At 38.2% G+C, this 15828-nt stretch overlaps 1 protein-coding gene across 12 annotated transcripts in view; it reads left to right on the plus strand.

Annotated features, from left to right (window-relative positions):
• YAP1 (Yes1 associated transcriptional regulator) overlaps window positions 1-15828 on the plus strand; it is a 161482-nt gene that overhangs the window by 82364 nt on the left and 63290 nt on the right. For all 12 annotated transcript variants that reach the window (XM_043997456.1, XM_043997460.1, XM_043997458.1 and 9 more), the window contains exon 3: window positions 1754-1869. In XM_043997456.1, coding sequence (XP_043853391.1) covers window positions 1754-1869 — 116 coding nt within the window. The remainder of the gene's footprint in view (window positions 1-1753; window positions 1870-15828) is intronic.

Genomic DNA, 15828 nt, shown 5'->3' on the forward strand with positions numbered 1-15828 from the left:
CAAGCAAAAAACCAAAAAAGACATATTGACCTTCTCTGAAAATGTGTCATTCTACACCCGTAGTCTGTTACCTATCTGTAAAGAGGTAGGAAGCATTTGTCATCCTTGGACACTGCATTCTTAAGTTTTTCAAAGTTGTTTTCCTTTACATTATTTTTGTCATATATATTCTCAATTCTTCTCACTTTACTCTTCATTGATTTATATGAGTCTTCCCAGATGTCTCTGAATCCATGTTTTCCTATTTCTTATATTCCATTAAAAATCTTATAACAGTTCATTTAGGGGGGCAGCTAGGTGGTGCAGTGGATAAAGCACTGGCCCTGGATTCAGGAGGTCCTGAGTTCAAATCCAGCCTCAGACACTTAACACTTAATAGCTGTGTGACCCTGGGCAAGTCACTTAACCCTCATTGCCCTGCAAAATCAAAAAACCAAAAAAAAACCAGTTCATTTAGCTGTTCTCCAAATGATGAGAATTCACTTGTTTGTACTTCTTTGCCACAACAAAAAACCCCTTTCCCACTTCCCACTAATGCATGAAAGAGAATCAAAGAGAAAGACATCACCATTCAGTTAAATTTCATTTCTTCATCTTTTTCATAAATAGAGTAAACATATTATTGATTTTGAGTTGAAATATAAGATTTATTTGTTGAAGGAGATAGTTTTATAAAGTTCTATAAGTTTAGCATGTCTCCTTGAAGAAAATGAAAACCAGCTTCTTTTAACATGGAAAGGTTTCTTACCCATTCTTACTTTAACAATTAATCAAGTTATCTAAATAGTAAGATTTCTAATGATTAAATTAACTGATTTTTCACTAATCTTAGTTTTCTATTTTTATTGGTTCTAACTGGTTTTTAAGCATATAATTTTTTTTTGTTTGGTGAGGCAATTGGGGTTAAGTGACTTGCCCAGGGTCACACAGCTAGTAAGTGTCAAGTGTCTGAGTCTAGATTTGAACTCAGGTCCTCCTGAATCCAGGGCCAGTGCTCTATCCACTGCGCCACCTAGATGCCCCCCAGTATAATTTTATATTGATAATTATTTACATGCAGGAGTATAAAGTTGTGTTCCTTATATATGAATCTTACGGGGTTTTTTTGTTGTGAATATTCTTAACACTCTTATAAAAATATGTATTTGAAAAAAAATTGACAAAAAATCCCCCCAAACCAAAAACAAATGGATTAGTATTATCCCAACCTGTGATTTCATCACTATAAGGAACACTTGCTATGGAAGTTTCTTTTGCCCATACATATTATAACTCATTTGGAACTTACAATCTTAGATAGTTTCTTGGGGCACCAGAAGTTTAAATTCCTTTACCAAGGCCACAGATGCTATATATTAGAGGCAGGATTTGATCCTGATTCCAAAGTCAGCCCCCTGATCACTGTAATACAGTGCTTCTCTGCTGGATTATTAATGGGTAAATAGTCATTTATAATGTCAAGGGATTTCCATTTACCTGAAATTTTCAGGCATAAGTTCACATGCCTTTCAGGAATAGAATTTGTAAAGTAAGTAAGTAATGAATACCAAGCCTATGTAGGAAAGTTATTGAATAGTTAGTGTTTACATGGCTAGAGTGGAATAGTAGAAGGAACACAGTGCATAAGGTCTGCTCTTTCAAGGTTAATTGGGGATCTTTTGTTCAATGTTTCCTTCCTATTTTTGAGAAAAGAAATCATTGTTGTGAAAACATGAAATATTCTCATCTAACTCAGTGGTTTGTTTTGTCTTAGTCACATCGATCAGACGACAACATGGCAGGATCCCAGGAAGGCAATGCTTTCCCAGATGAATGTTTCAGCTCCCACCAGCCCACCAGTCCAACAAAACATAATGAATTCAGCCTCGGGTAAGTCAAGTGTGATTAAAAGAGTGCATTAATCGTCATTTGCAAACTTCTTGTTTTTTTAAACAACACCTCTCCTTTGAGTTGATGATGCAAATTCATTTCATATATTCTCTTGTTAAATCCTTGAAGGTTCCAGCATTTAACTAGATGACACCATTTTCATTATTGGGCCAACCCCCCCCCCAAATTAGGAGAGTGATTGCATTTTGCAATTTGGATCCAATTCGGGGTAAAAGGGGTTCCTAATTCTGAAGCCATTATTTTTATATCTAAATACTGCTTATTAATATAGCACCATAAACTAGCTTAGTTATTTTAAGCAAATAATTTCAATCTGGTTACTTAAAAACAAAACAAAACAAAACAAACAAAACCCAAAATATATACTTTACCAAAAACTACATTGTGCCTCAAAATCTCTGCCTTGTCTGCGATTTCTCTTTTTCTCTCTTTGTGTTCAAGACCTTATAACTGGAGTCTCCCACTTCCTTTAGTGGTTTGGATAGAAAGTAAAGGTATATTGTCTCTCCTGAACATGCAGCAATTCATTCCACCCTAAGAATCACTAGAGGGCAATAGAAATGCTTCTTTGCTTAGGGTACATGTGTGTTGTACATGTCCCAGATCCAACCCTCAAAATTAATTGGTAACTAAATTAAGAACTGCAGGATTTTATAATGCTGGAGTAGTTTCTGCCTCTGATTCTTCCATTGCCTGTTTCTCCTAATGCTGTTCTCTGGGTGTAGAGGCAGGCAGGCTTAATCCCAGAGTTTTCTGAATACAGAAATTAATTTCTTATGCTTTTTCTAAACTGTTGTGACCTGCAGAAGCAGAGGCCTAATAAATCAGTAGGGGTTTTTTGTATGAGTTTTTATTTTTTTGTTGTTACTTTTGACTATACCATTAGAATCTTTCCATCACACCATAAGGAAAACAAGATACAAGATGGAAACCATCCTTTGTCAATTTTAAAGTAGGTTATATATTATAATCTTTCATTATAAGGTCTAGTGTTCTAAAATTTTCTGAAAAAAAAATCTTAATCTTAAACAGAATTAAAATTTTGTATTAAACTGTTGCTGAATGATGGTTTGGTCAAATTTATGTTAACAATTATTACTATTTAAATTTTTTTATTTAAAAATATCTTTTGAGGGGCAGCTAGGTGGCGCAGTGGATAGAGCACCGGCCCTGGAGTCAGGAGTACCTGAGTTCAAATCCGGCCTCAGACACTTAACACTTACTAGCTGTGTGACCCTAGGCAAGTCACTTAACCCCAATTGCCTCACTAAAAAAAAAAAAATCTTTTGAGGGGAAATATTAAAGAATTTGAGAAACATAGTTAACTCTTTGATTTTGAAAATCGTAATTTCACTTTAATAGCAAAAAGATTTCAACTAATATAACAGGACTTACTCAGTGGCACGAAAAATAAACAAAAAATCACCAAACCCAAATAGCAGCACAAAACCAACTCACCAAAAACAAATAAAATATGTCCCAATGACTTCTCATGTGTGTATTAGAAACGTAATTTATATTAAAGGCAATCTATGTAATTAACCAAAGGTAACCACACCTATCTCTGTCTGCAAGAGAGTGTCCTAGCAGCATAGAATCATAAATTAAAACTTAAAAGGAAACTTAATGAACATCTAGTCCAGTCTCCTCATTTTACATATGAGGAAACTAAAACCTAGAGAAGGAGGTGACTACTCTAGGGCATACAGGTAGTAAATAGCGGGATTAGCATTTGAACACATGTCCTCTGAGTCATAATCCAGTGTTCTTTCCATTATGTCATATTCTACTCCCTCTCATTGTAAAACAAGTTTCAAGGGAACATATACCCCTTTGGGTTGGTGAATATTGTGTGGTGGGCCCCGTGTCTCTTTCCTAGGCTACTAGACTTCAGTCCTCCTCATCTAAAGTGTGTGCTGGTGGTATTCCGATGGTTCCTTCTCTCAGTGCTGCTTCCCTATCTCCCATAGTAAGTTTTGTGACCACCTCAGCATACCCACAGGTGATATCATAAGAACAGAAAAGATTTTTATGACACTCCTTTTTTTCCCCCCTCATCTATAGCAAATAACTGGGAAAAGTGTGGGGTATAGCAACAAATGCTTAGAGTGTGTGTGTATATGGGGGGGCGGGGGGCAGGCTTTTGGACAGAGCCTGGACAAAGCAATTTTGGTGTCCAGGGTCAAGTTTTAAAGTTGGATCCTCTAGGTGTCTCTACTCATTGGAAGTTTTGAGCATTTACTATATTACATATGAATTGACTTTATCACCAAATAAATTCATGTAATGGAAACCACAGTTTTCTGGCATTTAAAGTGTTCCTTACGAAGCACTTTTCTCCCTTGGATTTTACAGTATTCTGATGTGTATATGGATAGTTTGGACTCAGTCTTGTGTTTAAAACCGAATATCTCTCACGATTTCTGGTTGTTTTCCTATATCTAAGTCTTGTACGCATGCTTTTAGAATGTGGTATAAGTGAAATTGAAGTATCCTTTATATACTGCTATATGTAAAGTATGATTGATCTATTTGAATGTCTTCTAAATGAATGTTTTGAGGGCAAATTTTAATTTTACTGTATTCTGTGTTAGTGGCAGAGGTAGACAAGTAGAGTCATCCCTTGAACATCACTATAAGTGTGAGCCATGCTATGATGAATCCACTTTGTGATGAAGTTTATTTCTTTGTTGCAATAAATAAAATTCCTTGGGTGTTATAAAAGAAAAGCCTCAGACTTAACTTTGGCTTCTTCTGATTGATACTATAAAAAAGTAATCAATATTACTGATACTAATACTGAAAGAAAAACCTGGCTTAGTATTGGCTTTTTCTAACTGATACTGTTATTAAAAGGTTTTCTGCCTTTCTTCATAGTAGCAAAATATAAGGACTAATTAACCTTCATTCAATCAACAGACCTACTATGTACAAGGCACAGAGTGAGAGGCTTGAAATTTAGGCCTAAAAATACTGTCTCTGTCAAGCATTGGAGACATTTTTCAGGGGAGTAGTTATATTCAAAGAAAAAGGAAGGAATGTGGGAGTGAGATATCTAGGATAAAGGGGAAGTGTATTAATAGAACTAGGTGCTAGAGGCTATGGGGGAAGGTGGAGTAGGGATGAGAATAGGGACAGAAGTAGCAGGGGAGAGATATTTTGTTCTACTTCTCCACCCAGGGACTAGGGGGGCATGCAATAGGAATTTGTTAGCTGTAGGGCAAGTATGGAGAAAATTTCAGACTTAAGTTGACCCCAAGGCTCTAATTAGAGTTCTGGCTAGAAGGTGCCTTCTGCAAATTGCTTCTCCCAGGTGGAGGTGCGCCCCCCCCCCCCCCCAGTTTATTAGAAAAGGGGATCAGACAGTTAATTGTTAATGACAAGCAGCAAGGTCTAATGGCGAAGGCAAGTCTTCTGCAGTTACTGTTTCCAAAGTTTACATCTCCAGATGGAGCCCCCTTGAAGCTATAAACTGTCAAGTAGCAGGGTTTAGACTGCACAGACAAGATTCACCTAAGATGGGCAAGTTTGGACATGTGATTTTATGTACTAGTGGAGGCAGTACCAGTATTCACGATCATAGATCCTTCAAAATATTAAAGCATCAGATAATACTTATGGTGAAATAAAACAATGAAAGATTTTACCTGAAAAAGTATTCTTTAAAGGATTCTAAGGCATCTGGGAATCTGGGGTGAAGACAGTATCACATAAAAATCAAAACCTTTTTCTTACTTAAGTATTTAGCATTGTTAAGTAAGTTGCAGTTACTTAACTGAAACTTAGTATTGCAATTAAATAGATTAGAACATATTATGAGGGAGGGTTTTGGAGGGTAGGAGTTGAAGGAGGTCCCATGACTAGCATTTTCAAAAAGCATCAACAGAAAATTTAAAATTAATAAGATCTTGTACCTTGGAAATTATTATATGATTATAGAACTGTACCTTATGTTGTACATGTTAATATATGAAGTAGAGAATTTAACATATAACAATAGTTGAAAAACCTCATTTGACAGTAAGCAATGTGATTCCACTTTTCTGAGGACTTAATATATTGGCTATAAAGTCACAAAACACCTTTTGCATGTAAATTTTTACAAATGAAGTTCTAATAACTACCTTTAGAGCCAAGGGGTGACACTACAGGGCAACTGAATAAAAAATAAATTTTTTAAAGGCCTCTCTGTCTCAGAAAAACAGAAAATGAAACCTTTCCAGTCATACCTGAACAAGCAACTCTCTCTACACTATTACTGACGAGAACTCATTTATGAGTTCTATTTGAAGGCCGTACATACTGCAGAATCCATCCCCATTTCTCTCTTTAAGCTTGCATGATACTTTCCTCTCCTGATTCTCCTCGTATGTGTCTTACCTCTCTTAATTTAGGTGGTTCTTCAGCATTCATCACCTGACACATACATAATCCTGTATGTCTCTCAAGGCTATGTCCTTGGTTCTCTTCTCTCTTGTGTTCTCTCTTTTATTGGTTTCACTGACTCCCATAGGACCAGATGAGAGAAAATGAAAGCAATGGTATCAAAGACTTGAGGAAAGAAGAGATCGTGATCAGATGCTGTGGGAAGTAGAAGAGAGAGCCATGTGGCTTCTCCCAGCTGACACAGCTTCCTTGGCCACTCTTTCCAGTACAGATTGCACCTTACCTCATTCTCCCTAGCTCACAGGTTGAGGTGGGGGAGTTGAAATATTCCTATCTACCAACCAATCAAAATCCTGATAGAGTGAATTGTAGGGATTGGTGGTTGGGGTAGAGGGAAGAAACAAAGATAAAGAGATAGACATTAAGAGACTAGTAAATAATTGTAACCAAAATCAAGATAAGTTGATAAATGGATGGACTGAATCTCAAAGGATGAGAGGTTACTAAGAGATGAACAAACTGATTTCTATAGAAGGTGGTAAACTATCTTGAGCACTATCACCTCATAAGCAAGAACCAGTGGAAGGAAAAACAGATTTACAGAAAGCTTGATGAGAGACCTAACTAATCACAACTTCTTAAGGACATTTAGGGCTAAAATTGAGAAACAATGAATAGATTTAAAATATTTTAATTCTGTAAAGATTTCACTGTCAAAAGTTTCTCCATCAATAGTAGTAGAGCCACCAAATTTGGGCTCAACATTAGTGCTTGATGTACTCAATAAAGAAATAGAAATGGCACTTAAAAATGAGAAGAGGTGTGTATAATCTGCAAGATAGCAAATATATACAGAGGAAGTTCATCCTAAAGGTGACATGATTTTGAGTTCTTTTAGGGATTATTATATCTGAAACAGAAAGAGCCCAGTGACTTAAAAACAACAACAAAACACCTCACTTTGTTATGATTGAGGGGAAAAAAGGTCATGGAATATATCTCAATAACCACCAATCCATATGTTTACTTTCTCATATCTGCAGAATATTTATGAAATTAATTTATATATGCAGTAATAATAAGCAAGCTTTCACCAACTACACTCTGTAGTCAAGTCACAACTGACTGAAAGACATGAATACAACATCCTACGTTGGTGTTGGGTTTTTTTGCTATTTAAAAAATTTTTGGTTCAGCAAGTTTGTTGTTTCAAAATTGTTTCCTTGAAGGTCCTATTCCATAGGACTACCTACCATATAGATAGATAAAACATTTCTTGAAAAATAAGACATATCCCAAAGAGAGAACTTTATTTTACCCTCTGAATATTAATATCACATATCAAGTGAGGTATAAAAAACAAGATCTTGAGCACCAAATATTTGCCGTTGTTGTAGAGAATGTCAAGAACAGGGTTCAAATGGGAAAAAAAGGATTCCCTATAGTTGTTGTCCTCCACAGTACTCTAGATGCTTCTGTCTTTGAGGGACATTGTATTGATTACCTAAAATTCTAGAACACTGCGAAGCTGCCTAAATAAGATCCAGAATCACTCAAAAGAGTTTGACCTTACTCTCCACAAAGGTTAAAACCAAGTGGAAGAACATGTTGTTTGTTATTGATTGTGATACGCAGTGGGATAGTCCTCAGAGTTGTGCTGTCATCATTATGCCTTAGACAGACACTGAAGATGGATAATGAACTGGGTCAAGAATTGAAAGGGATAGAAACAGGCTGGGTTGCCTTTGGAAATTGGACACTTTTTAAATAACATTGCTATATTTTGTTTCTATACCACCTTCTTTTCCAGTCATATCCCTTCCTCCCACCTACCCAGAGAGTCAGCATTCCTTGTAATAAAGATTTTTTTTTAAAAGAGGGCTAAAGGTAGTTTAGCCAAGCTAAAACCACATCAGCTGAATCTGCACCAATAGACCTCCACTTCTTATCCCCCCCCCCAAAAAAAAAGAGTTATACTGTTGTTTCAGTTGTGTCCAACTCTTTGTGGTCCCATTTAGGGTTTTCTTGGCAAAGATACTGGAGTGGTTTGTCATTTCCTTTTCCAACGCATTTTACAGATGAGGAAGAGAGGCAGATAGGATTAAGTGATTTTCCCAGGTTCACACAGTAAGTGTTTAATGCCAGATTTGAACTCAGGAGGAAGAGTCTCTCTCTGACCTCAGGCCGAACACTCTATCCATTGCACTACCTAACTGCCTGCAAAATAAAAGGGGGGGGGGTTGGGGTTGCATTTTCCCTTCTTTAGGTGACACAAGCTTGATCGTTATATAAACAATATACTGTTTTTTTTCCAGTGACATTGTGATTGTCATCATGTATATTGGTTTCCTGGTTCTGCTTACTTTCTGTCAATTTCCTTGCTTTGTATTCTTTTTAGTCACTACAGTGGGGTAATATTAAATTTCATTCTTTTTTTAAAGTATTTTTTAAATTAAATTTCATTCTTGAGCCAGAATTTATTTAGCCATTTTGCCATCAATGATCATATAACTCAATTTCCAATTTTTTGCTCCTGCAAAAAGTGCTACCATGAGTATTTATTTCATTCTCTTTCTTTCTTTTCTTTTTTTTTTTTTAGTGAGGCAATTGGGGTTAAGTGACTTGCCCAGGGTCACACAGCTAATAAGTGTAAAGTGTCTGAGGCCGGATTTGAACTCAGGTAGCCCTGAATCCAGGGCTGGTGCTTTATCCACTGTGCCACCTTAACTGCCCCCTCACACAGTGATTTTAATGATTCCAAACTTCTTTCTGAAACAAAAGCCTGCCTTTTAAATATCCTCATTCTTCTAATTTTCAAATCGTGGAGTACATAGTCTTGAAACAATTAAAGTATTGAGCTACTCAAAGGGAATTGATGCATACATAGTGAGCCTGAGTAGGGTACAATACAATACCTATGAAAAGTTGCACAGATATTGAGTAAAGGATTTGTTTTCAGATAAATATACAACGGGAAAAGGAAATGTGATTGTCATGTATCAAGAGCAAGAGGCAACTGATGGATAAATTGACATGTTCCACTAATATCTACACAATCACAAGGCCTTCAATGTGAGGGGTTTATAAAAAGATGGAAGTTGTGCAGGATGAGAAGACATGGATGGACTGTGTAATCTAGCAGTTAAATATTAAGATCATAGATCATTCACATCAAAGAAGAATGAGATATTTAATCTTAAAATTGAAATTGAGAGAAAATAACTTTTCAAATATATAATAATGATAATGGTGAGAGAGGCTGAGTCTCCTTTCTCACGTAAGCAGAAGTATAGCAGCCATTCGTGAGCCCATTCCCATTACTAATTAGTATTGGAACTTTGATTTGCTCCTTTTGGGGGGGGGTGAGGCAATTGGGGTTAAGTGACTTGTCTAGGGTCACACAGTGCTTTTTTTTTTTTTTTAACCTGGTCCAGTTCTTTTCTTCTTAGGTAGCCTGGTGGTCCCTCATTCTCTGAGGCTTACGTTATTGGTCCTAGACAGTACATATAATCCATTAGTTTAGCCCTTTGCAGTTCACTCCCAACCTCGTGATCCGCCAGCTTAAACCTTCCCTGTAGGAGGGTTTACCAGGTGTATACCATCACACCCAATGATAACTCGTATTTATACAACACTTTAAGATTTGGAGGAGCAGAAAAGCAGAGAAACAGGATATTAGAATTAGAGCTAGCAGGTATGAAAGAAGGATCTTTCCAAGCTGTTCATTTGGGTTCCGGTTAATTCTCCTTGTTGTGAAAACAGCTTGGGATTCCTAGGATGTTTCTCTGAAAGGAAAAGCTGAAGCTGTACCTTAATTGAGAAAATGCCCTGTCAGTCCTGTTAGTGCAAATCAGGGAAGAACATGCTATGGAATAAGACTGATCAGGAGCGATCAGGGTTGCAAAAATAAATAGTAAAGAGCTATGTTAGCTTGCATCTAGCCCTGTTGCCACTACTGTAATAGCTGCCAAATGCTGAAGTACTGTGGGGAATGAGGAAAGAAGAGAGACATGCAGACATAATAAAATGGAAATCAAGAATAACGATGTCCAAAAACATGAAGATACCAAAGTTTCCGCTTCAAAAACAGGCAAATTGTACAATTGAATGTTCCATTTTTCACCTGGGGAGGGGGAGGACAACCCAAATTTACATTTGCCACAGTACCTCATACATTGTAGACATTCATTTACTTTGTAATACCCAGAATCAAAGATTTTTAGCTGGAAGGGAGCCTAATCAGGAAGGCAGGCAGTAAGCATTTAATAAATGCTTATGCTAAAGCATAATGCTAAAGCACTATGCTAAACCAAAGATTCAAAGAAAGGCAAAAGCATGGTCTCTGCCCTTGGGGAACTCACATTTTATTGAGAGAGAAAACATGTAAATAACCAGATACATACAACACATACCCAGAGTAGGTTGTGGGTAAATCTGAGAAGGGAAGGCACTAACAATGGGAAGCCTAGGAAAGACTTCCTTCAGAAAGTCAGATTGAACCTGAATCTTGAAGGAAGCTAGGGAAGGTAAGAGTAGTGTAAGTAGCTAAGAGAAGTGAAGAAGGAGAATGTTCTGGGAAGGGGAGAGGGAGTAATTGGTGCATAGCGTGGATTTGAGACAAACTGTCTCATATATATGAGTTATGGTGGTTAGACCAATGTGGCTGGATTGTGGAAGGGAAGAAAGTATAAGGAAGTTGAAAAGGAGGAAGGGTATATATAGGTTATGAAGGGTGTTAAAACCAAACAAGATTTTATATTTGATCCTGGAGGTCAGTGGAAGGAGCCACTAATTTATATTGATTTGGGACAGGGACAGTGGCACAGTAAATGTTTAACTGGGGGGAAATGTATGCACACAAACTTTTAAGTATAGTCTGCAGTACACTTTTTTAAGTCTAGACAATCAATAAAACAATGAAACAAGCCCTGATTTGTAGAATTGCTGATTTCTGGAGTGTGTAGATACTCACAGAGAAATTTTTTTTTTTTTTTGCGGGGCAGTGGGGGTTAAGTGACTTGCCCAAGGTCACACAGCTAGTAAGTGTCAAGTGTCTGAGGCCGGATTTGAACTCAGGAACTCCTGAATCCAGGGCCGGTGCTTTATCCACTGCGCCACCTAGCTGCCCCCACAGAGAAAATTTTAACAGGCAACTCTTGCAAGTGGTTAGAGCTGTCTCCTGCATATCCCTGGAAGAGGACATTTACAAGAGATGTTGTAAAGGTATAAAGAACAAGAATTATAAATAAAGTTCTAGTGGGGAGTCAAGGGTGACATTAAGGTTTTGAACCTATGTGACTTAGAGGATGATAGTGCCTTTCACAGTAACTGGAAAGTTTGAAAGAGGAATAATGGTAGGGAAAGATGAGGGTTTTTTTTCTTTTTTTGGAATTATTGAATTTGAGTTACCAATAGCATATTTAATTTGAGATGTCCAAAAGGCAGTTGCTCAGGAGTGAGACTTGGGGCTGGATATATAAATACAAGAATCATCTGCATGGAGATGATAAATTAATCCAATTGAAACTGATGTTATTACCAAATGTAGCCATATATATGAAAGAGAAATGAAGAAGGGCCCAAAACAGAGCCATGGAGGACACCAGTGTTTAATGATATGAAAATCCAGCAAAGAACCCTGGAAAGGAGCAGTAGGCCAGGTAGAAGTAGAACCAGGAGAGAAACATGTCAAAAACCTAGAGAGAAGAAAGTATCCAGGAAGGGATGGTGATCCCACAGAGTCAAAGGATGCCCAAAGGTAAAAAAGGCCTTTAGATTTGGCTATTAAAAGTTAATTTGGGGGGGGGGCAGCTAGGTGGCATAGTTGAGAGAACACCGGCCCTGGAGTGGAGAGGACCTGAGTTCAAATCCAGCCTCAGACACTCAACTAGCTGTGTGACCCTGGGCAAGTCACTTAACCCCAGTTGCCTCACTTAAAAACAAAAAGTTAATTGGAAAGGGAAAAGGACTCACATGTACAAAAATATTTATAGCTGCTCTTTTTGTGGTGGCAAGGAATTGGAAATTGAGGGGCGGCCCATCAATTGGAGAATGGCTGAACAAGATGTGGTAATATGAATGTAATGGAATTCTATTGTGCTGTAAGAAATGATGAGCAGGCAGATTTCAGAGAAACCTGGAAGGACTTGCATGAACTGATGATGAGTGAGATGAGCAGAACCAGGAGAACATTTTACACAGTATCATCAATATTATGTGTTGATCAACTGTGATGGACTTGATTCTTCTCAGAAATACAATGGTCTAAGATAGTTCCAAAGGACTCATGATGGAAAATGCTCTCCAAGTCCAAAAACAAACAAACAAAGAAACAAACTTGTGGAATATGGATGCAGAACCATACTATTTCTTTTGTTTTTTGGTGCTGTTGTTTTTCTTTTTTGAGGTTTTCCTTTTTGATCTGATTCTTCTCTGACTAATACAGAAATACGTTTGATGTTATTGTATATATATAACCTATATCAGATTGCTTGCTGTCTTGGGGAGGAGGGAGGGAGAAAAATTTGAAACTAGAAATCTTATAAAAACAAATGTTGAAAACTATCTCTACATGTAACTGGAAAATAATAAAATACTTTTATAATAACAAGAAAAAGTTAATTAGTAGCCTTGGAAAGAGAAGATTCAGTTGAAATGATGAACCAAATTAAAGAAGGTTTAGAATTGAGTGAGAGAAGAAATGGAGGCAACTATTATAGGTGGCTTTCTCAAGAGGTTTTGCTGAGAAAAGGAGGAGAGCTATCAGACGATAACTAGTGAGTGTGGTTGGATCAAGTAATAGGGTGTGTGTGTGTGTTTAAGGTTGAGAAGGAACCAGTAGATGAGGAAAGTTTGAAAAGTAGAGAATGGGGATGATAGTGAGGGCAATCTGCTGGAGAATATAGGATAGAATGAAATCAAAGGATGCATTTAGAGGGATTAGTCTTGGCAAGGAGATGGGACAACTCTTCTTCAAAGAGAGGATTTGAAGAAGAGATAATGGGGAAGGTGTCTGAGTCTTTTGAGATAAACACAAGGGGATAATGGGAAGATCCCTGCAAATGGCCTTAATTTTTCTGTGAATTATGAATTGAGGTCCTCAGCTGAGGGGATAGAGAAAAGATGTAATGGGAGGCTTTGGGGATAGTTGCAATATTAAGTGGGATAGCAAATCTATTAGAGAGATATAAAAGGAATACCTAGCTGCAGGAAGGACCCAGTTGAAATTATGTAATATAAATTTGTAGTACATCTAGTCAGCAATTTTATTTTCTCCCACCCTGATCAGCAATACATGAATAGCAGTGGAAAAAAATAAATGGTGGGAGTAATCCAGATTTGAGGTTTGTCTAGGTGTGATTGGTGATGAGATCAGAGGCAAAAGCTTAATAGTTGAAGACAATGTAGAGTTGAACTGGTTCACCATAGCATCAAGATAAAGAATGGAAGGAAGAATGGGGCTGCTGCAGGGGAAAAAATGAGGAAAAGAAATGAGGAATGAAGATCATGAGATCTTGAGAATGGAGAGCAGAATTAAGGACCATAAGGCATAAGGAGAGATGGAATGATCAAAAATTATGATCAGATGAAAAATTTTCAGAGTTCATGAACATGGAAGTAGAGCAAGACGAATGTTTTGACCATCTCTGTGTTCAGCCAAGGTAGCATGGAGGAAAAGGTCATTATAATTGAGTAAAATGAGAAGCTGGGAAGTTAAGGTGTTGGAGGAAATGTTATGTTTGTTGAATCCCTCTAGAGTAAAGGCAGGCATTTGGGTGAAGAAGACAGCCACTTAACTAAATGAGGACGGAAGGAGAATCACAGGCATCAGTAAATAATAGCCACCAGGATTTGGATTGGATGATAAATGTCTGTATTATGAACCTCAGAAGAGAAGATGTTGCTGAGTGATGTTAGTTATGATCTGGAAGTGACATTGAAGAAAGAAAAGTATTCCCTCTCTCCTACCACAACCAGTAAGTTGAGGGTATCAGTGAAATTGCAGCTAATGCTGAAATATAGTGGCCAGGCATAGAGTGTCATCAGGAGGCAACTGGATCTCAGTGACTGCCAGAATGTGGAAGGAATGAGAAAGGACAAGGTTTTGGATGAAGAAGTTTCTTAATTATGGAGCAGTCTTTCTGGACAGCACAGTGAAAGGGGTGGGGAGATTTGTAGTGAAATGTTGTGGGAATAAGGGATATGGGGAATAAGGAAACAAGAAGTTTGGGATGGGGAACAGGGGTTCAACAGCTGGGGATAAAGTCACAGGGCCGGGGAGATCATATGGTGATAGTACTATGGCAACTATTGAGGAATAAGTCCAGAAGGAGCATATATGTGATTGCAGAAAGGTCTGTTGAGGGAGACAGTAATTAGACTGTTCAAGGTCCTTCCTCAATCTCATGAAAGATGCTGATGTGATTTCTTGTGAGGTCCCTAGAAACCCACCTCACAAATGGCAGAAATAGTTGGAGGTAAACCCTGTGGATTCTGGTAAGGACACAGGGTGTATCCCTACAGAAGTGTAGTGGGCCTCCTGAAGAAGTCTTTTGAGGAGAATGTGGTAGCATGGAGAGAGGGAGGGCAAGACATGGTTTCCAGGACAGTCACTCAATAGTAGTAGTAGCAGCAGCAGCAGCAAGCAGCAGCAGGCCTCCACCAGTCGAGGGCGACCATGGATCAGCGCCTTGAAGAGCCACAGGCCACAGTGTGGCTGTGCAGTCCAATACGGGAGCCGCAGCTCCTGCCACAATGAGGACATTGGAAAACTGCATTCTTTGTTGCCTGTTGGTTCCTGCATCTCATTCGTTTTTCTTCCTCCTGAGCTTGAAGGCCCATCTCAGCTGCGCGCAAGCTGCTCCTGAGTACTGAACTCCATGAGGCTCCGTCTTTGGCCTTCTCCTCCCAGCTCCCAGAGCCCTCAAGTCTCGCTTGCATACATCTCTGTAGCCAAGCTGGGGGCGTCCAGCAGGTCTTTGGCCTGAGACTAACTCGCCATAGAGTAGGTCTTTAGGAATGCGCCAGTCTTGGCATTCGGTGCATATGACCGAGCCAGCGCAGTAGTCTTTGTTTCAGTAGTGTGTAGATGCTTGTAAGTTGCGTGCATTGGACCACTTCTGTGTTGGTGATCCTATCTGACCAAGATATACCAAGGATGCGCCGAAGGCAGCGCATGTGGAAGCTGGTAAGCTTCTTCTCTTGTCTAGTATATGTAGTCCATGTTTTGCTGCCACACAGTAAGGTACTCAGGACACATGCTCTATAGATAGCAAATTTGGTCACTCAATAGAAGACTGGAAAGAGCCTTGAGGTATAGAAAGAAACTGTGAGTCAGGTGCCCTTTTCTGATCTGGGCATGGCTATAGAACCTAAAACCTGAGGTTTTTTTGGTGTAACACAAAAAATTTACCATTCCCATGTTCTAACAATGCATTAATTCTGTCCATAGGATTATGACAAATTCCTATTTATCTAGTGATGTTTGAACACTTTTTAAAAATCCCTTCCTCCTGGTTGCAATTATAGGTACCTTTTCTTGAAACTTTCCTT

This window comes from Dromiciops gliroides, chromosome 3 (genome assembly GCF_019393635.1).
Source record: "Dromiciops gliroides isolate mDroGli1 chromosome 3, mDroGli1.pri, whole genome shotgun sequence".
In the NCBI taxonomy this organism is placed as follows: Eukaryota; Metazoa; Chordata; class Mammalia; order Microbiotheria; family Microbiotheriidae; genus Dromiciops; species Dromiciops gliroides.